General features: G+C 41.9%; 1 protein-coding gene across 1 annotated transcript in view; it reads left to right on the top strand.

The window, feature by feature from the left end:
* Positions 1-8,890: 8,890 nt before the first annotated feature.
* The window catches only part of cacna1ib (calcium voltage-gated channel subunit alpha1 Ib), a gene marked incomplete at its 5' end in the record, with an annotated part of 169,963 nt that continues 156,269 nt past the window's right edge, over positions 8,891-22,584 (top strand). Inside the window, one exon of the mRNA XM_084573466.1 lies at positions 8,891-9,312. Coding sequence (XP_084429592.1) covers positions 8,891-9,312 — 422 coding nt within the window. The remainder of the gene's footprint in view (positions 9,313-22,584) is intronic.

Genomic DNA, 22,584 nt, shown 5'->3' with positions numbered 1-22,584 from the left:
AGAAAGCCCTTTTGCAATCCCACAATGGTAGAACCACCTAGGACTTTTGCTTTCCATTAACGAGCCATTTAGTCTTCTAAAACATTTTACATTTCCCACAATTTCTCTTCTTTTCCACTTGTCGGAATTATGTTATGATGAATCCTCCTGCCTTGTTTAAGGTGTAAACTGTCAAACTCTCTGTGCAGGGTTGTGGTTTTGGAGCAGCGGTTGCCATCGTACACCTAACTAGTTTACTCGTTTAGTTGACAACTATACGGAAATACGGCTATTCAGCAGGCTTAGAAACTGAACACTGCAGCCTGATGTCGGAACCAATGACAGAACAATAAACCATTGACGCATTCAGCCTTCCTCTTGTAGTGGAAATTGGTGTTAAGAAATTAGAAATCAGAACACTCTCGGTCTTTCTGTGCGTTTAATCGAACATCAGCAGATGGGCTCGTAGCGCAGACAAAGCATCAAGCATTGATGGTGGCAAATGATTTACTCTGTACCCCCTATCTGCTGAAGGTCATGTTGTTCACTCCTCTCTAGCTGTTCTGCTAGGCCCCCCCATTACAGAGGTAACACAGCCTGCAACATGACCTGAACGGAAAGCAGTAAAACAAAAAGGCATGCATACAAGTGGAACATAAATGTCAATGGCGACAATCAACTTACTTATTACCTATGTAGTGTTTCAAACAAGTGACAGGTCTACACTTTAAGACGGTACAGAAAATCACATTCCAAATGAGTATATGCAGAGCAAGGTGTTTGCGGTGTAAGGTACCGTGTGATACAGAATCTTCCATTACACTCTATTATCCCTATTAGCTTCATCTTCCAGCTTCAGTTAAAAATCATTTTGGCTTTTGGAATCATCTCAGCATCCAGTTACAATTCACTCTTTAATCCTAGTAAAACAGATTTACTCACAGTTTACACAGAGCTCCGGGACAATTGCATCAGTAGATAGAAGGACAGATGAGTAATGGTTTCTCTGTGTTTTGTTCTTTTCGCATTTTTCAATTAGCATTGGGGAGGGAAAAAAAACCCAAAACTAATCTACTGTGTGAGTCATGCGTTCACATGCACCACCACAGTCTGAAAATAATGCATTAATAAGCCCGCTCCAGCAATCACTCTCATTGGTACTCATTTAAGAGTCAAAATATGCCGTAATTAGGTTGAAAATTGCCGGGGAAAAAAATAAAAAAATTGCATTCACGCACACTGGCACTTAGCTTTTTAGATTTCAAATGGGACCGGGGGTGTAAATTTTCCTCAGCAAATAAAATGATTTCCTTTGGGGCGCTGTGAATGTGTTTGACTACGGTGGCGGCACTATTTGTACAGTACTACAACCTTCCCGTGGTTTAGATAATTAATGGTTGCGCACACAAGTCTCAACAAAAAATAACAAATCAGCTGCTTATCCACACTTCTAGGTTAGCAGATTATGTCAGGCAAACAAATCAACTTAAGATCATCTCATTTGAGGACTCATTTCAAGCCTCTGATTAGTGTGACGTGCAAAAAATATGAAAACGTTATAATAGAAACACCTGGTAACGCACGTTCTTTCAGCTTTGATTAGTGATTATGGAAATGTTACTGCCTTTCTCCATCTATAAAACTCCAAAGGGCGTTGAACCCCAAACTGCTGATGCTCCTCCTTCTTCAGCAGGCTTAGAAATCAACTCCTGAACCCGGGCCAAGTGTGCACACTCGGTGTGAGCGGGGATAACCGTTTGTCAGCGTTTGTTTCTCTATGGGGAAAGTTGATGAGGGCACGGCTTGAGCTGTTAGCTGAAGGGAAATGTCAATGGTGGATGGTGGGAGCAGCACAGGGCTCTACTGGGCCTTGGGGTCTCTTCATCTCAGTTAGCCAACATCATTACGAGCCTGCCATGTTTGGCTTTTCTGGTTCCTGCAGCTGGACGTGTGCGCTCGGCTGTGGCTGTGTGAATTTGTGGTAATGAGAGTGCACGGGTCCGTTGGAGTGTGTTCATCTGTCTAACTCTTGATGAGTTTGGGTGTAATACATTTGTCATTGATATGTGCGTCTTTACGGTCGTAGCGGGGTCTGCAGCTCGCTAACGATGATCAGTGCCACATAAGAACAGCTAGCTGTTAGCTTCAGATGCTGTAGCTGCTAGCTGTAGTTGTATTAGCCTTATGTCTGTTAGCCTTAGTGCATGCCTTTGTATGCAAGTACATGCGCCCTCACAACTTTTGCATTGTGTAATTTCCCCCTTTATCTCTCTGCTGCGTAAGTCTTATCTCCTCAAGCCCACTGAGTATCCGAGAGGCTGTGTAATTACGCCGCAAAAGCGTTGTGTTTGGTTTCTCTGTTTGCTTTGAACAGTGGGGTTTGTTACTGGGCGGAATCGCGTCAGAGCTGGAGCTGATAAGTGTTGAACAACTTTTTCTGAAATCACCGCAACACACAAACAACAGATTATGATTTAATGGCTGTCAAGCGAGACATGGGGAGTGCAGCTCAGTTTGACGAACCGGTTGTAAAATGTCCTCCAGGAAAGGAAGAGTCTGAGTGCCCCAACTTCCTTAAAATGGCATCCTAGACAGAGTGCTCTTTAAAAGATGAAATGCGGCACTTATTGTGCTTGTTCATCGTTTGTATTATAGTTGGAAGTTGCCGTGAGTGGAGTTATAAAGATAAGAACTTTTAATTGTGTACGTCAAGGTACACTGGTTTGGTTGGGAGTGCCTGTCAACAATATAAAAACACAATCAGTAATCGGAAACTTTTAGTGCCTAAGGGCAACAGATTACACTAAACCCATTAAAGAAGTTGCAGCAACAAAAGTCGGGTGTGGTATTGCTCTTCAACACACCGCAAAGACTATAGCCATCGGCCAAGTAAGCATTCTTACGTACGGAAATTATCCTTCGTACCAGCAAGTGTCAGTAGCCTGTTCTCATCATTATAATGAGAAAACTGGACAACCTAGGACTAGCTAAGAGGCGAGGAAGAGCTACAAACCCTTGTACAATCCGCTGAATAGTGCTGATCAGTTGGTCCAATCCATCCAGATGGTCATTTTGTTGAAAATAATCTAATACACATATGCTTTCTTGACTTCTGTGTTTGCTTATTTTCTTCACTACCGTTTCTCCTCCTGGCAAAGAAGCGCACCGGAGGGGACTGGGAGTTGAGCGGCCAGTCAAATTCATCTCACTCTTTGACAGGTTTCACTGGCAATTGAACACGCTCAATCAGCCAAAAAGCCGTCACCAAGGGTCTGACTAGTGCCAGCGGCGCAGGACACGCTGCAAAGGCCAGGGCAACAGACCAATGACTGACCATCGGCTTGGCGCGTCCTAACGGCATAAACATGCATTTGCAGATACACGCTCGAATGTAAAGACTGCAGCTTTAAAAACATCGACCTCCAGGAGTTATGGTTTAATTCTTGCTACTAAGGAGCCGAGGACTGCGAAAAATTCAGGTTCTGGACGTGATGTGATGTGCGTTTATAGGAACCACTTACAGTATACAGCAGGTCTGTCAAAAGAGTTCAGCTTGCAGGCAAAGATGCGAGTGCATGCGAGTACGAAATGTAAATAATCTGAAACGCTAGCCAGAATACGCATACCGTTATAACACACACACTAAACATTCAACTTTTAGACGTCCGCCAGCCTTCCTTTGGTCCTCATGTGCATTTGCAGTCATGAAATACTGGTATGTTCATGAAATAGACACACTAAACTAATTGACAAATTCCTTCTGAGGCCTTCCAGTAAGCTGCAAGAGTGTGTGCATGTTTGCAGGGGGGAAAAAAAACTATATATTCTCCTATACATTAGCCTGATTGGTGCTGGAAATACAATAAATCATATGGTATGTGAATTTTTTTTATTTTATTATGTAATTTACTTTTCTCAGTGTGTGTGTGTGTGTGTGTGTGTGTGTATTTGTTTGTGTACAGTTCACATACCATTCCCTCCTCCTCCCGTCGTAGCACATTAGGAGCTGTAGCCTTCATTGCGATCCTTTGCTTCGCACAAGCCTGTGATTTACGAGCTGGCCGCTGACATGTGATCAGTAAAGGGCAATCCGTGCCCGACACGTGTCATTAATCACACGTATGTGCCACTCAAGAGTTAACTGCACCGTCCAGGAAGTGGCTGTTTTTTATGTTTTATGGCCTTTTGTGGCCAGAAATCCAAACCATTGTATCTAAGGCAGAAGATTGCCTTTGGAAGTAGGAAACAGTGACGGTTAAACAGTTCACCACCTTTGGAATAAAAGTAAAAGAAAACACACATTATTTAATAGCATTATAAATGCCCAACACCGTATAATATCCGTTATCCTTAAAAACAAAGCATAGGGTTCAGTACAAAATAATTATCTTGTCCCACCTTTGCAATAAAGGTGTAATTTGCTCGTTTTATGCAAAACCTCTGTCTGTTGTCCCAGCGAAATTAGGGCTATTATTTAACATCATGATTCAGATCCACGGATCATTAGTTCAGTGTCGGCTGTGCACGTAGACCGTGATGTTTTTTCACAATGAGTTATTCGTTTTTTGTTTTTTTTTAAATTTCAGGCCACTGGCAAATTAGTAATGTTGACATATTAAGCTCTCATCTTGCTCCCTGTTATTGAAATTAATAGTTTACATATTATTATTATTTTTTTTTTTTTAAAAAGGCCGTCAACTTTTTTTAATTGACTGAATCATTACTGCTGGTTTAGACGTAATTTATGATAATTAGGGATGTTGTTCGTTCCGTTTCTCCTTTGTTGGTCTGTTTCCCAGGCAGAAATGATTATCATTATATTCATTATCATCATATTATCTCTGACACATTAATGGGACCAATGCGCCATCATATGCAGCTCCTTCCGTAAACCTCACCTCAGGGTTAATAATTGTGGGATTTTTTAAGGTCTGATTGATCATTAAGATCTTTGTGTGTACAGGGTTAATTGCTGCTTAAAAGTATTAATTATAGTTCTGAGAGATAACAAAGACCCCAAAGATCCAAGGCATAATCTTCAAATTTCAAGCGCATTTGAAATTACAGCACGTAGATAACTGAACCCCATTAGAACTTTGTATCTTTTTTTTTTTTTACTTGAGTTTCTTAATGCTACTATAGATCATCACCTGAAAACTTCACATTTCCTTTTTTCTCCAGGATATAAAACATGCTACTCAAACAGTGACTGGAAGACGCTTGAAATCATTTTGCCAGTGCCACGTTCTAATGAATATGACCAGTTTCCAGAAATATGCAAGAGCCACAGCATAAAAAAAAAGCTACAAACCTGATCCACCGAGGCCCCTCCCCTCAGTCCATAGGACCCAAAGACCCCCACTAACAGTGTTGCCAAATATACGATAATTATCTTATTTACACGATAGTTTCAGGGCCTATACGATATAAAAGCAAAAATACGATAGTTTGCCATTTGACTGACAATAAATAAAGCAGTTGTTTCATTCAAATGGCCAAGCCTCTGTGTTTATTCCTTCGGTTATTGCAGTTCCATGCACATAGAATATATTTGTTTGGGTTAAACCCATAGACTGTATATAAATATGGACAATGCGTCCCCACTTCCTTGCATTGGCCAATCTGACACTATTTTCCCGGGGATACGGACGGCGCCATCTTGCGTGTTTGGAGTCTGTGCAGTACGGTCCGAGAGTGCCACTATATCGATGAACCGACCGAAGTTCCGCCAGACTCGCTCGTGTTGTCGTTCCATTAATCCTGCGTTCTGCTCTACCTCCACCATTTACAAGGAAATTTTGGATTATACACTGTACTTATTTTTTAAATTATTTTTATTTTTTTACAACTCTCACAGTCTCACTGGACCACTTTACGGAGAGGTTGGCATGGCAACTGGTGGTCGCCATTATGTCACATCCCGTTTCTATAGCGTCAAATAACGAACTAAAACGAAACTTATCCAAAATTTTGACACTTGAACATGCATCAATGTTATATTAAGTACCTAAAATAACTGAAACCATCCTTGAAAAACAAATTATTTGACATATATTTTAGTGTTTTAGTTTGGCCCAAGTCCCATCCACTAACATGGAGGAGGTGGAGCTTATGACCTATACTGCAGCCAGCCACCAGGGGGAGCTTCACTTTTGAGGAGATGTTCCACTGTCCATCTTTATACTGTCTAAGGCCAGACACCACAGGACACCCTCAGAAGGCCCATGTCCATTCTCTGATGAGTCACAACAGTTTTGGAGGCTCAAGGGAGACCTACACAATATTAGGAAGGTGGTTTTACTGTTGCGACCAACTGAGCATATGTAACGTGCCCCCTTTAGTGTTCTGCAGTTGCACGTAGTAGTCCAAATATGGCCATGTCGAGTTTAAAAAGATGGAAATGTGCCCAAAAAACCCCCCACAAAATTGTCTATTGTCCAACAAAAATAAACCTATTTAAGTCGACATGCCTTTTGTTTGGGATGGACTTTAAAGGTTTATTGACTCTGGCGGTTTTGTGTTTCCATTATTTGAATTCCGGTAATGATTCATAGCTCAGTAGGTCTCCATACCATCTGTTCTGACGCTGCGTCTCCCTGACAAATGAACTCATCTGACATCAAAGATAACACATACATAATACATATTTTACAGACCAACATCTCTTCAGAACAACAAAAGAACAAAGCCTTTCAGCGTGAACACGAACAAAGTTCTGAACGCATTATGCTCTAATTTCAATACGGCAGTTATTAATTAACGCTTAACTCGCTTTAACTGTCAGCAACATATGGTTACCGCAACTGTTTTTTTGCACATATTTCTTTGCTTTAGTTCCCGCAGTATGCTAATTGCTTGTTTTTATGTTCTCGTTGTGTTCATCTTTTCCCTTTCCTTGCAGGGATGCTATTACTCTGTTGCAACAACCTAATTTCCCAGCGGGGTTCAATAAACCTTTATGTTATCTTACCAACGACTCGATGATTAGTCCATTTAAGATACTGAAAACTTCTGTTTTCCGGCAGTCCTCAATTCAGCGACCGTGCTTTTTATTGTAACAGTATCGTATTCTTCTCTGATATGATTACCTTGCCATCTTCTCTCTGTTGTGGTGATCCTACAAGCTCTGCCAGAGTTGATTGTAGTTGCATATGCTAGTAAGGGCATCAACAGTCTTTTGTACAAGGCCACTCTTTTGTAATCGACCTCTACTCAGGTCAACACAGTCCACTTTGAGGACCTCCGGCAACTCTTGTTCCGTGACTGAACTGGAACTTCCTGCAGCTTTTACCAAGAGTGGTACACTCTGCTCGCTCATTGGAAATCCATGGGCAGGTGCCACTCAGTCATATCAGGAGTCCTACTCCCTCTATTCTTTCTCCAGCTCCACAGTATTGATTCCTCTGAACACTGAGGCTCTGACTAAACCACTGAACTCTCCTTACTCACTCTGGCTTTCCTCACTCGCTCATTCCTCCTGCCAACCTTTCAGCTTCAGTTTTTCTGCCTTACCCTCTCACAACCTCTCATCTCTGGTTCTTTTTCTTTCAGTCTCATCCTTCTGGCTCTGATCAGACTTTCAGATATATTTCAGAATAGGGGCATGCCTTGCTTAGTTGTTTGCCTCCTAAAATGTTATTGTCGCAAAATAAAAGCTGCTTTCATTTATTGAACCAGTCTGGCATTTACTCATGTTTACTCCGCGCTAAGGCAGCCACATTTGACGCCTTCTTTTCTTCTCTTCATTGCGACGCTCCTTTTAATCTTGTACAGCAATTTGCTTGTGTATATTGAGCGTATATATCCTGAGACATTGGTTTAGTGTTGCAGTGTCTACGGGAAAAGATGAGCTTTAAAAAGACAACGAGACAAGCAACATTTCTGCCACCACAAATCTTTTTCTGCAAGTTTAAATTGTCAATATAGCCAAGCACAAGGCTCTGGGATGAATTCTTGTTAATCTGTAATATTTACGAGATGCAGTTAAATCACTATTTCACACTTGTTTCATTGTCTGACAATGAAAAGACATCAACTACACTGGGAATACGACAGAATTACAACACGGTTTGGGTGTCTGAACTAGGAGACAACTTTCTGTCTCAGACTTTTTCCTCATTTTAAATGTTGACAGCGGAGGGGACAGCTTTCGGTCACGCTCCTCACCACGCCCCAGTTGTGATGCTCAGGTTGCATACTCCGCGAGAAGCGAGGAATTTGTTCTCGCTCTTAGGGCCGCGAGAACAAGAAAAGGTTTGCGTGAGATGGACAACGTCGGATCACACCGTTCATTCAGCAGGCACCCACACACGATACGCAGATCTACACCCAGGAGAGATTAGCGGTCACATTGCGAATATTAGCATCTGGGAGCTCACAGAGTGGCTGCTAGCATTTCCTCATTAACCACACCCACTCCAGTTTCTTACCAATCGCAGAACAGTTGCCGGACACGAGACGAGAAAAAGGTTCTGCCCAGTTGATGTGAGAACAAAAGAGTTTCAAATGAAACAAGGCTGCAGAAGAAAAGATCTAGTTGGTTTTGCATTAAAAATTGTATTTTAAAATCAGTATGTATGCATCTAAAGGGAGGAGGTGTGGATGTTTATGACTTTGACACTTGATGGGACCTTCGGCTTGCACTAACACCCACATTTTGTTTCTTATAGTGATTAATCCATGGACAGAAGCATGTTAGCATCCCTTTTCTGCATGCACTTAACCTCTTCCTACTGTAAATTTTCATAAGATGACTCAGTGTTGGTATTTTTAATAACCTTTTGTTTTGGCTTTATCTTATTGGTTGGGGTAAATGTAAGCCAACTGCTAATAATCCTGATCCACAAGTTTGAATTTAAATTCTTCTCCCTCTGTCTGCTCTGCTTCTCTCATCCAAGACTGTTGGGTGGCCATGACGAGCGAGGAGGAGGAGGGCCCCGGCATTGCAACACCGACAGCAGCGACACCGTCAGCGGCGACAATCTCCAGGGTGACGACCGCCATAGTCAGAGGCGTCGGCAGCGATGCCGCCTCTACCTCGCCCCCCCGCAGGCCCTCCCCGCACCGCCGGCCGTGTCCCGTGGAAAAGGAGGCGAAAGAGATGGAAATAGTGGAGGAGGGGATTATTGAGGACGCGAGGGTGGAGAAGGAGGTGGTGGAGGAGGTGGAGTGTGAGGGGGACGACGACGAGGAGGATGATGATGGCAGCAGTGACACCAGCGTGTTGGTGGTGCCCTACCCTGAGCTGGTACCAGTGGTCTTCTTCTGCCTCAAGCAGACGACGTGTCCCCGCAGCTTGTGCATCCGCATGGTCTCCAGCCCATATCCTTTTCAGTGCATGATGAAAGTGCAAATGTGTGCATTGCCTCCAGGGGTGCCGTCTTCTCACATCACATCATATTCCAATCATATATTGCCATTTAATCATTCACTAACCTTCGATTTCACGGCTATAATGAAACCATTAGGAACGCTGTAGCCTCTATCAAAGTGTATTTTTTCCATTAATAAGTGATGGATTCGGCCGTGAACTGATGCAAACCTTGGCTTTTGGATATTTCAACTCAACTGATATGTTCACGGCAGCCCCAGATCCGAGCTGAATGTCTGTTTGGTTGCATTTTTATTTCATTGAACTTGCATCCCATAGTGGGGCAGGGTGCAAGAGGTGATGGAGCAGAGTCAAGGTATTAATAAGTACAGATAACACCAAGGGCCAGATTTACTGAAACTTTTGCACCAATTATTCCAAAACAGACCCCACATAGAGAAATGCTACATCTACCAAACAGCCATACCAGGCTGGACGAAGGTGCACCTCTGTCTTGATAGCTGAAAATCTGTGCATGTGCATTGATTTATTGATTAAATTAAATTAATTTAGATGGGCTGCAAATTAGATCTAGCAAGCCACAGTTTGCAGTAATTAAAATGAATGGCTATACCTTTATTTAGAGGTTTCTAGCTTTTCCATGCTCACGTTACTTAGCTTATTAAGCTATAAACACACTCAAATTATAGCTGTTCCTGTGTAGGAGAAAACAGGAGTGCTATATTACTGTACAGGCAGTCATGTTAGCTGTGTTAGCTGTCCCCCAGGTTCAGCAACTTCTCAAGCTACTCAAGAGAACCGCTTACAGTTTGGTGATGTGTGACTCCCGCGCACAACTCTGCAAATACAGAGTTGACATAGCGGTAGCAGTGCTGCTGAGTGTGAAACCCGAGAATGACAAGAGTGGAAACGCAGATAAATGACTGACCGGTTGAAAATCAGCGAAGCAGAGATGGACCAAAACAAAAAAAAAGGTAGTGAGGAGAGACGGAGATCTGTCTGCTTTTACGCACTTGCATTTAACCCTTCCATTGGTGTGCACACGAACACGATATTATTGTTGTAACACGACATATTTCTTCCTATAAGTCTTGGGATATGAAGTGGTGACCCTCCAGTCCCAGGCCTGCTTTCCAAAGCTGAAAGGATGGAGAGAAACAAAGGAAAAGAGGCAGATTTTCAGTAGATAGTTAGATGTTGTGAGTAGTTATATGTATAAAGATGAGAAGGCATTCGTTAAATAGAGTATCCATGCATGTCTGTGTACTTTTATTTATATTTGCAGTTTTATTATGCACCTTTTTTCGGTATAACAGCATTTCCTTCAAGCCGATTTCAGGATTGTCTGAGACGCTGACAAAAAATGCTACTGCAAGAAATATTCTCTTTGTAGATCTGGCTTCTTATTTTAAGCGAGCATCGCATGGACTTCTGAATGCGTGTGACGTGACTTTATTACAAAACGGAGAGAAAGAATGCAAAGCAAAGTAGTCGGGGTTGCTTAAGAGCCGTGTCATTCATTTGGGTCTAAATGAAACGTTCTCCTAAGGAAAATCTGAGAAAAGAAGTCGGAGTGTGTTCTTTGATCACACTCCGATGTCTTGATGTCTTGAATCTGGCCTCTTTCAGTCTTTCTCTTTCCACGTCTCTGTTACAAGTATTCCTCTCTCGTCTCCTGTGTTTCCTTGAAAAGCTCACAAATGAATTAAGTATAATTTTCTCCACTACACTGAGCTTTTGTGTCATGCTTAGATAGACAGACAGTAAAAAAACAGGTTTTGTTGCATCCCTGTGGTGAAATTGAGGTAATTATGCATAAAGGTCATATATTTATGTGAGAGAACTACAGATATGATCTCAGCAGCGAGTTATTTATTTGGGCCCTTTGCATGAACAGCAGGCTGATCTGCTGTAAAGACAACGCCCGACAAAACACTGAACGTGGCTAGCTCACATGAGCACTGCATTCACACCTGAGGTACAATATTTGTAGCATTCAATGCTAGTTTAGCTTATATTTTGTTGATAGTGCCATGCTTTGCAAGATAAAGTCATTTGAAAATGTCACTTTTTAATTGTCTGTGCCAACATTAGCATTTTTAAGAGCTTCTTATTGTTAGGTTTGTCCAAGTAAGATGGAACATACAAACTAACAGAGCGGATTTACACATTTAGCGCCGCTAGAATCCGAGAACAGTGACATTGTCTCCATTCTTTTATCATCTTACAATCATCTTTTAATTGCAGTTATGGGTGCTTAGCCTAGCTGCACTCCTAACGGGGACTGGTCTTCCACACAGCAGCTGGATTTTACTTCACCATCACTCAGCGTTCAATCCAATCACTGCAACTCAGTGGGAGGAAATCTGAGTGAATACAGGGTTTGTGTACTCGTGCGGAAATGTGTGTGTCCACGTAACACCCCTAAACTGAAAGGGCCGGTATTGACCAGGTCCACTTTCTCACATTGTGTGTTCACATCGAGCGGTGCAGTGGATTGATCTGAAAGTGAAGTCCCCTTTGTGTATATGAATGCACCGGGTCCACTCCTTGGACTTGTACGTGTATGTGTGTGTTGATGTGCCACATTTTACTCAGTAGGAATATTGAGTAATATATGACAGAATATTGACAAAGTACATGCCTGTGTCCCAGAAATTACATTTATATTTCACTGTTTCGTATTTTCACTTTACAATTTGCTGAGAAATGTAGTTAGTCAAAGGATTATCATAAGTTTGAAAGACTAAAATTTTAAATTACTTAACTTTCTTCTTAGGAGGTGGTTTGGCTGGATGGAGGATGTATAAACACCTGATCAAAAAGCACTTGGTTTTTCTAACTTCAACCAAGTGCTGCCAAAGAAAGCCAAAATAAATACATTTCTTTTCCAAAGTCCTGTTAAATCACATATGTCAAACCTGGGCATCACTGCCATAGTTTTGCCCATCGTTGGTATTAGTTACAAGACCATTCTCATATTGGAACTTAAAAATCTGTGGATGTAGTCTCCTGTAATTATTAGTTTCAAGTTTTTAATATATAAATGTTATAAATGTGCCCCGTATTGTATCTTATCCAGTTAACTGTAGTTGGTTAACTTTGCAATTTACAGTTTATGGCACATTTTATTTTTTAGTATTTCTACATCTTAAGTAATTAAGAGAAAACAGCAATTTTCCATTTTTTTTAAAAAATGCCACTTGCCATTTTATGTGAAGATCCAATCTGTGTCAATGGTAAGTGTGATCAATTTACAGTGAAAGATTCGTTTTTTTAGTAGCCCTGCATGCACAGTCATTATTGCACTGTCCACATCTACCAGGATTGCGCACCAGCCATCTGCTTAGCTTGTCTAGGTCGTGGTTTCAAAACCAGTGTGCAGGCCGACTCTGTACAAAACGTTAATGCCTCTGAAATAAAGCCACTAACAACAACAACATAAATTAAATATTAATTAATTATATATTAAACATACACACAGGTTCCCACGAAGTTGACTTCAGGGACAACGTCCAACAAAAAAAGGCCCACGCTGAAACTCGTATCAACACAATGATTCACTTTCTGTTGGCATCTAAGAGAAATTTGAGCTCATGTACCACGAGTCACTGTTTCTGGATGATCACCGCCAGCTATATCCTTGGCTAGTGCAGCTCCAGCCTCGACTTGTCTCAGATGAATTGCTTCTTTCTACTGCATGAAGTAAATACCTTGGCTGTTTATCTATATCAGCCAAAACACTGTAAAATGATTTGTCATCCATAACATCCTCTGCAGACATGCTTATATATATTTTTTTACAACTCTATCTCTATCTTTAGCTTCAAACCACTAACAGTCAGACAGGGGAGGTTGAGATGGGTCATTGTAGCTCCAGTGATATGGATGGGAATGGAAAAATTGAGTGAACCGCAGTGACCTGTGTGGAAGATTTGAGGGCAGTCAAACAAAATCAAGGAGCGAGGTGCAACTTGAAAGGGGGAGTTCTTATAGTAAGAAAGGTATAATTGTCACTCGCATGGAAGCTTTCAAGGTTTCAAGTTGAAGAACTAGTAGAAAACGAATGAAAGAGTGTGGTTAAGGAAGGGCTCTGAAGACAGACTCAAAGTTTTATAGATATAGCGAATTTGTGTCATTAGAGCTTAAGGAGTAGTGTGGAAGCTGCTCGCTCACTTACCTCTACCTCCACCTCCTTCTCCGTCTCAATCATTCGTGTTCACTCTCTCACTTCTAGACAGTAAATCATTCAGAGTTTTCCTTCTGTTAAGTCATTTTGCAGAGAAAGAGGGAGGCTGTCAATGCAGCAGAGGTGAATAGCTGGCAGTCGACATTAAAAAACGACCGCCTCTGGCAATCTGCAGTAATAGGCAGATCAAACTTTTGTCGCTCTGCACTTATTCCAAATCGCTGTCAGACATAATTTTTACGTTTACCTCCAGTCATTCATTTGCACATCACTTTATTTTGGTGCTAACCGTGGCTAGTAGATTCATCTGCTCATTTTAGTAGGACTGCCAGGTTCATTTTGTCTGTGTTCCTTCAATACTTAATGCACAACCAAAAAATTGCCTGCATGTCCTTTTGAGAAAGTAAAGACAAACGAACCAGTGATCTAACTGATTTAGCTAATTTAAAGGACCATTTGCAGTACATCAAGATGAATGACCCACTGGGTGAAGCGCCGAGTGGGTTATTGCAGCAAACTAGCAGAGGTTCCTCAACTGTGTGGAAATACTTCACTCAAGATGAAGCCCATTCTACTGTGACATGTAAAATATGTATGTCTGAAATACAACAAATGTACTATTGCAGTGCACACTCTGAAAAGGCATATGCTAACGCTAGCAGAGGAACGGTCCAGATCCTCTTTACAGCAGTCGATTAACAACTTAACGCCCTGTGGTAACGGAGATAAGGAGGCTGCACATCAACAATTTGTTGGTGAATTGTATTGTCAAAGTTATTAGACCTTTAGCTGCTATACACAGAAAGGGCTCTATATTGTCCTATCTTACAACACGCTGTGAAGCGCTGGTAAACGCTATTGACTGTGCCGATTTGTATAGGCTACACACATCTGCAAGTGTTTATGTTCAGTTCTGTTGACATTGATGCTGTGGTTGTAGAGCGTCTTTTTTGTCCTTATGTCAGTGAATGCACCATGCGAGAGACTGAAGTTAGGGTAGAGCTGAGAGTAAAGCCTCCATAGGTACCTTTGTGTGAGACGCTATACTATGTATTCAGGTGAAGAATATACATTTCATTGCTGCAAAGCATTACTTTCTACTGTGGTAAAAGTGTGACAATCGACTTTCACCAAATATGTGTTGCCTTTAAAAAAGTCAGAAGTCGTTCAACCCCTAGTAGCCACATTTATTGAAATGCCTTGGAAAACAGTGCAACGTAACACAAAGTTGAATCTACTCCTCTCTTCATCTGATTCACCCTATCTTAGTAAAAGTTATATTTGTAATGCTTGTTGTTGAATCAATTTATGCTGCATTGATTTTATGTAGGTGTACCTTATAAACTGCCAGCAGACTCACTGTATAATGGTTCATATTTTGCAGTGAATAACACTGACCATCTTGTGACAGTACAATGTTCTGCTGGGAAACCTTTGGACCTGGCATTCGTGTGGATGTTACTCAGACATGTAGCACCCACCTAGACCAGACCAGGCACCCCCATCCCACAGCAATGACACTCCTTGATGGCAGCAGCCATCCCCAGCAGGATGCAGTCTGACACAGCCCCACAAACAACAAAAACGCTTTAGTAACAGCTAAAAAAACAACAACATGAAGAACAGCACAAGGTGTTGATTGTATGACGTACTTTAATACCCATATGTCCAGATGTCAACATTCCTGTTATAAGTCCAGTTTTCAACAATCTAATTCACTTGCATCCACGTGGACTTAATAATATATTTTGAGTATTTCATGCCCTGGAATTGGAGATATTTGACATTTCAAGTGTATATACTTGAAACATTTTTTTTTTTTTGTCAACCCTAGAGATGTAATTTCTCTCGAGCACTTGAGCATAAGTACCGTATGCTTATATGAACATTAATTGCATTTACACATAAGAATACTTCTCACATAGGGCCTCTTTGCCAATTTATGAAACAACAGCTCTCGCAATTAGGTGGCTGCACAATCAGCGTAGCTGCAACAAACGAGGCTATGAATAGCTTAAGCAAGAACTGAATATCAATAACCAGGCCTGCAGCTATTTTGTTTTACATCACAACTATTCACTAATGATGTTTCCACATGTAACAGGTGATAACAATTGTGTTTTATAGTAGCTTCTATTAACGTAGTAGTCAGTTCTTGTCATTTGGATCTCATTATGGGGCGTTTTTAAACCGATACAGAGAAAAACAGTACCTACCAATGACGTGTGTGCAGTTGGTGTTACTATTCTTCCAAGCAATTTGATTGGCTGGACAGATCTTTCATCAGCGTCAAATCCAGATGGAGCGTCTCCAAACAGACTATCCCTAACAAAACAATTGTGGGCAGGGGACGTCCGGGCATGGCAGGCTTCCAGCACAGTGTTAATTTAGAAAATGATAAAATGCAAATTACAAAGATATAATTAATGCTGTAGCGAACGAGGCAGTGTGGAGTTTCTGAGTCAGATTCTCAGTGGTATCTGCAGAGCTAGCAACCCTCTAACACTACGGGGACTAATTTGATTCGAAATGGTTTTAATATATTTCTTTCTCTGTGTTTACCTCCGACTTACTGGATGGTTAGACCTAAAGAGGAGCAGCATTGATTAGACAGAAGAAAAAGGCCAAACTCTGTCCTTCAGCCACAGTTTATTTGTAGCGCTCCTTTTTGTTACAAAAAAAAAAAAAAAAAGGCAGAGAGCTTTGCTGCATTATGTCATATGTGGTGGTTGGAAAGGTATGTATGAACAAAGAACTCAAGTTTGAGTCGAAGAACCAGGAAAACAGTGAGGGAATACTTTAGATCAGTACATTGATTGAAGTACCTTATGGAAAATTTCAATTAAGGTGCAGTTTCTTCTTTTTTCCTCCTCCTTCTTCTCATCTTCAACCTCCTCCTCTTCCTTCTCCTCATCTTCTTCCTTTTCCTCCTCTTCCTCCTCTTCCTCCCTTTCGTCTTCCTCCTTCTCCTTCTTCATTTTCTTCTTCTCCGCCTTCTTTTTTTATTTTTTCTGTTCCTCCTCCTCTCCCTCTCCCCCTTCTTCTTCTTCTTCCTTCTTTCTCCTTTTTGTCTCCCTCCTTCTCTTTCTTCTTCTTCTCTTCCTTCAACATCTACTCCTCCTCCTTATACTCTTCCTTGTTCTTCCCCTCCTCCTACCCCTTCTCTTCCCCCTCCTCCCCTTCTTCTTTTTCTTCTACTTTCTTTCTCATTTTTATCTCCGTTCTCCTCCTTTTCATCTTCCTCCTTCTCCTTCTTCTGCATCCTTCTTTTTGATTTTCAATCCTCCTCCACCTTCTGCTCGTTCTTACCCATCTTTTTCTCATCCTCTTTTCTCTCATCCTGCTTCCTTCTTCTTCTTTCTTCTTCTCCTCCTCTTCCTTTGTAAATTCATTCCGCGGGCCAGACTGGGCCCTCTGGCGGGCCTGTTTCGGCCCGCGGGCTGCATGTTTCACACCGCTGCTTTAGATAAAGCTGAGTTTTCTGGTTCCATGATATATAACTTATTCATACTGCTGCCAGCAGTCTTACTTTCCTATGAAATCGCTATTTGTTTTTGTTAAAGTGTACATTTCCCATGCTGAATGGACGGCAAAGCAGCAAAAGAAATGAAACATCAAGGCAAACGCGTCGTGGTCGGCGGGTTTTCTCATCCCTGCTTTGTACAACAAAGCCATTTCCACAGGGGAGTGCTGTCATTGTATCCACATCTGTGTGATTCCACTGATGCTGGGCTGGAAGTGGGAATAGGACTGTGAGTGCGGAGCTGTGAATATCATGTTAACCAGCTCTCGGGCAGACACACAGCTGAGTTCATTCACACAGAGAGGGAATAATCAGAGCAGCATGCGGGAAGGGAATAATAGAGACCATTTCAAAAGCTGAGATGTAAAATGTTACTCTAAACCTGGTACTTGCGAATTGGAAAAAAAAAAATATGAAGGTGGGAGATAAAGACATAGAGAGAGAGAGAGAGAGATGAGAATGAAGCTGCTTGAAGAGAAACAGAGCATGCAGAGTCAATATATATTCTGCTCCAAACCAACTCTGATAGGAAGGGAAGGTCAGATTAATAGTTTCCAATCCACTTTCAATCTCCTCTGGACTAACACATGTGGCCCTCGGTGCCACTGGCATTGTTGCGCCCACACTTTCACACAAACTCCCTCATCATAGACATCTTCAGCTTCAAACACTCACACATGGCTGCATTCAATATGTAAATAGATCCGTCCAAAAGTTTAGGCGTGGGATTGTTTTTCATAAGGTCATTTTTGGATTTACCGAATGGTTCCTACGAAAATAGAGCAACAAACCTTTTTACTCCTGTGTCCGATTGGTCTGTCATATCTTCATCATGTGCTAAGAATCGGAGGTGTGCGTCTTGATGTGTAGAGGGTGGTGGACATTGTTCATAATGGTCTGGATTTTGTTCAAGGTCCTCGCATCTGCCACCGATGTCAGGGACTCCAGCACTGCCCTTACCACAGAGCCCGCCTTCTGTATCGGCTTGTCCAGGGCACTGGCAATGATAGTCTGCTAGAACTTGTCCAGCACCTTCCGGCAGATGTTAAACGACCTTAGCCTCCTGAGGAAATACGTCTCTGACCTTATTTGTATACTGAGTCTATGTAAGTCGACCAGTCCCGTTTGAATCCCAGCTTTAGACCCGGGTACTTATAAGTCTGGACCACCTCTACACACTCCCCGTTGATGGTTATGGGCTGCAGGTGGTGCCTGGACCTCCAGAAATCCGCTACCATCTCCCTGGTTTTCACTGCATTATTCAGAAGTTGGTCCACTCTGCACCATGAGGCCATGTGCTGCCACGTCTGCCTGCTGAATGGTTTGGCTGTTAGCAGCGGTTTAATGACCTCTGACGTCTGTAATTGGCTGTTTGGACAAGACTTCTGCCTCTAAAATTTTATTTGAGCTCCAAGTGTGGCGTCTGTCAGGATAATTACATTTTAATTAATGAGTGTCTGTGTGGAGGGGTGGCCATATGCATCAGGTTGTGTAATGGATATCCCCTCATATTGGCCCTTTTTTCTATGCTGCTCACTATTATTCAGATACAATGCAAACGCACACTTCTGGGATAGATGAGAAATATCCTTTTGGGTGATGCGACTTGATGATGACTGGATTAATGCAGCCAAACTGGACGGGTTTGTACAAGGTCCCTGCTCAACAAAATCTATTTCATTTGCGAAATGAGTTTCCTTTGGCTGCAGGTGTTGCTGTTAATGATGTGAAAAATGCTTTGCTGGCAGTGCATCTTGCAGATTTGGTCATAGACGGTTGTAACGTCAGAGGTAGATATGTGGTTATCATGCATGCCATCATTGTGGTGCACGGTCACCTCGGTGCAAGAAGGTTTACATGTTCTGCAGCCTCCATAGGTATTCTCTTGGTGCTCTGTGTCTCTTTGTTAGGGCTGGCACTTTCCCAAAGTCAACTGGGATGGGCTCCAGGCGCTGGCAAACCCTCTACATGATAATCAGTGACAGTAATGGATGGATGGTTAATTTGAAAGATCGATGGCAACACTCGTGTTTGTGTAAATTAACCACAACGCAACTTTCAGGGCTAGCTTAACAAATATGACTTGACTAGACCAGTTCTGTGCTTTGCTGCTGCTCTCGCCATAAAGCTGTGTGCCCTCCATCTATTGGTTGGTGTAGACTTTGGAGAACCTTATTTTTTATTTCACATTGGGATGTTGAGGACGAGGGGCAGTATGGTGGTGTGAGAAGGATCAAGGTTCGAATCCATCATCCGACTGAGGCCTTTCTATGTGGAGTTTGCATGTTCACCCTGTGTCTGCGTGGATTATCTCCAGGTACTCCGGCTTCCTTCCATCGTCCAAAGACATGCTGGTTAGGTTCACTGGTGATTCTAGATTGGCCACAACCCTCCAGAGGATAAGCGGTTACAGAAAATGAATGAATGAAAGTTGAGGATGAAACATACTACCTGACTTTGCATAAGTGAACTTGTCTGGGGTTGCCTAAATGTTCACCTGACCGGCACTGATGTTTTCCTTTTTATCTTCTGACATTTCAAATGTGACTGTCGGTGTTTGGATCAACTACTTGGGATGTTTGACTCTCAGGTGTATTTATTAATAACAAACTGCGGTCACCCTAGCACCCTTTGCTGTGTACCTTTTGTAGAACCATAACTGCCGCCTCACTGGTATTGCTCACTGGGTTTTCCATTAGTTACCTGTACTGCACAATCTCATTTTACCAAAAATAAAAAAAAAACAGTTGCGTAAACGGTCCTCATAGAAGCGCAGCAATGTCACTTTGTCTGCAGTCATTCATTTTCAACATCTTACCTCTAGCCAGCAACACTTATTGCCTGAAGTCAATGTTATTTTTGCTGAAGGTTTGAAGGATGATGCAATTAACGTTACACCGTTTTGATACCCAAAGGGGAAACTACAGTTATTGCCCCAAACTAGACACTGCATTTGATATTGATTGACCCAAATGAAAATTGCATCAGTCAGAGAAGATGGCATGTGTATGGCCTTAAGTCTTACTGAACCATGAACAATTGTTTATACGTAGATAGCTATATTAGTCTTTGTCTTTCATTCCAAATGAGACTTCACTGAGATATTGGAAAGGTTATTTTGTCATTGTAATAGAATAAGAAGGGAGACGTACACCAATCAGCCACAACATTATGACCACTTACAGGAGAAGTAATAACATTGACCATCTTGTGACAATCCAGTGTTCTGCTGGGAAGTGTTTGGACCTGGCATTCATGTGGATGTTATAGACATGTAGCACCCACCTAGACCAGACCAGGCACGTCCAAAGCTAAATCTACCCAATTTAAATGTCTGGTTTAAATGTCTTTTTTTGTTAAAATTATTTAATTCTTCCTACCTAAGTGAGGATAACAAGTCAGGCAATGACTACTTCATAGAGCCACGTCTCCTATTTATAGTTTGCGCACCCCTTGCCTTTTTGCCAGTTTTGGAAATGCGGCATAGCCTGGGAATTTACATCCACCTTGAAAGTATGGAAAGTCGTGCAATAAACTTCCTGTTTGCTTCTTTTTTAGCTTATACTGGGAGATATTTAGCTCTGCGTATATCCATATAGTTGGAGTGACTGGGGCACCGAAACGCAGCATCTAAATAACTCCTTATCTGCTGCGAAACTCGTTCATTTCACCGATATTTTGTTATGATACGCTAGTGCTATTCCCCGTTGAGTCCGGAGTAACCTGTTATTTACGTTCTTTGGCCAGCTGTTTCGGTGCCCCAGTCACTCCCACTATATGGATATATGCGGATCTAAATATCTCCCGAACGACTGCAAATGACACAGAAGTTATATGGGTGAATAAACAATCGTATTTTATGCCAGAAATAACGTCACGGTTTCAAAAAACAGTAATTCCCCTTTGAATCTGCTTTAAAATAATAATAATAATTTATACTGTATTGATCCTATATGGGGAATTCAAACCTGACCCATCCATTCGTTCACACAGTAGTGTGTAGAGTTGGAGCGGTGGGCTACAGCCTGTAGGGGAGCTTGTCTCACTCTGAGTGACACTCCTGTCTTATAAGTGGAGATGCTGCTGCATGGATGAAGAAAGAAACATATTTATTAAGACGTGCTGAACTGCACAATGCCAAAGCTGTCAATAATTGTGATGGGAATTATGTTCATCAAGAGTACGTAATTACTCTTCCTATCCTCTCCAGTTTCTCCACATCTTTTTTCACTTTCTTTCTCTTGCTGTCTCTTTGGCTCTCCCCCTGCCTCTCCCAGTCATGGTTCTTATGCTAATACTGGTATTAATTATTATGCTAATATGACTGTTAATCATTATGCTAATATAACTGTACCTACCCATCAAACTGGTGGAAAGGCCGCTAACAAGGATCTGTCCTTTCCTCTTTTCTTTTGCTCTCCCCCTCGCCTTCAATCTTTTTATGTATTCAGTTAAGTTTTGTTTTCATATTATTTGTTTCCCATTAATATTCTTTCTCCTGACCTTAATCACGGCTTCATTTCCATTTTCCTCTCTCCTGCTGTACTGTTAAATGCCGCTATTCTCTTTATTTGTCCCGTTTCTGTTCCTGTTGTTTCCACATAATGGAACAGAAAAAAACATTAACAATGCCGTTCGCCAGCTAAAATTGCTTAATTTACCTCCTCACCAGATCGTCCTGCTCTCATGAACTAGTTCGCTCATCTATACCACCACTTCTCCCTCTTGCAGGTTTGTCCTCAACTGTATCCCCCGTCTCCCCCCTCCTCCTGCTCTCCGTCTCCTCCCTTTGAAATATTTGCTGCCACACGTTGACAGAGCGATGTGATGCATGCAGGGCACCAGGCACCTACAAGGAAATCCCACTGATGGTGTGTGTGTGTGAGGAAGTATGTGTCAGAAAAATATGGTGTGAATTAGATTATGTACCAAAAAGCTATTTCCTTATGCTCACGATTTTGTTTAAGCGTGTTAGATGGAGATTATAAGAGCAGTGTGCGGGCATATGAATGCTCATGTGCTTTTTTATTGTGTGTTTATGTATGTAAGCGTGCCACAGAGAGAGGGGAACTGATTGCCGCTGACAGCATTCATCAGAAGCAGGCACCATTTCTTCCCGTGCACAGTGCAGCACTGTACAGTATGGAAGTAATGAAACACCTTGCACCGAATGATACATTAAACTGCATGTATCCTAAAGTCCCTCTGCAGCAAGGCAACAGCGTTCACCACAATTTACAGTAAGTGAGATCCTGTTGTGGAAGAGCACAGTTTGGGAATAGATAACAAAGAGAAGGGGTAAACAAGGGTAGGAAATGCAGATGAGCTGCTCATTATGCACCAGAGTGATTTGTGAACGAAGTAACTTTTAAAAAGTGCTGCGTACGGAGCTTTTAAAATCAGACTTTCATCCAGTTATTAATGGTTTAAGAATTTAGAAAGACTCCAAAAATATTTCTAAGGGGCATAACATGTACACCGATCAGGCATAACATTAAGTCCTAATATTGTGTAGGTCTCCCTTGTGCCTCCAAAACAGTTGAGACTCATCTAAGAATGGAC

Source organism: Chelon labrosus (assembly GCF_963514085.1).
Source record: "Chelon labrosus genome assembly, chromosome: 2".
NCBI lineage: Eukaryota > Metazoa > Chordata > Actinopteri > Mugiliformes > Mugilidae > Chelon > Chelon labrosus.
This window is presented reverse-complemented; position numbering and strand designations above follow the sequence as displayed.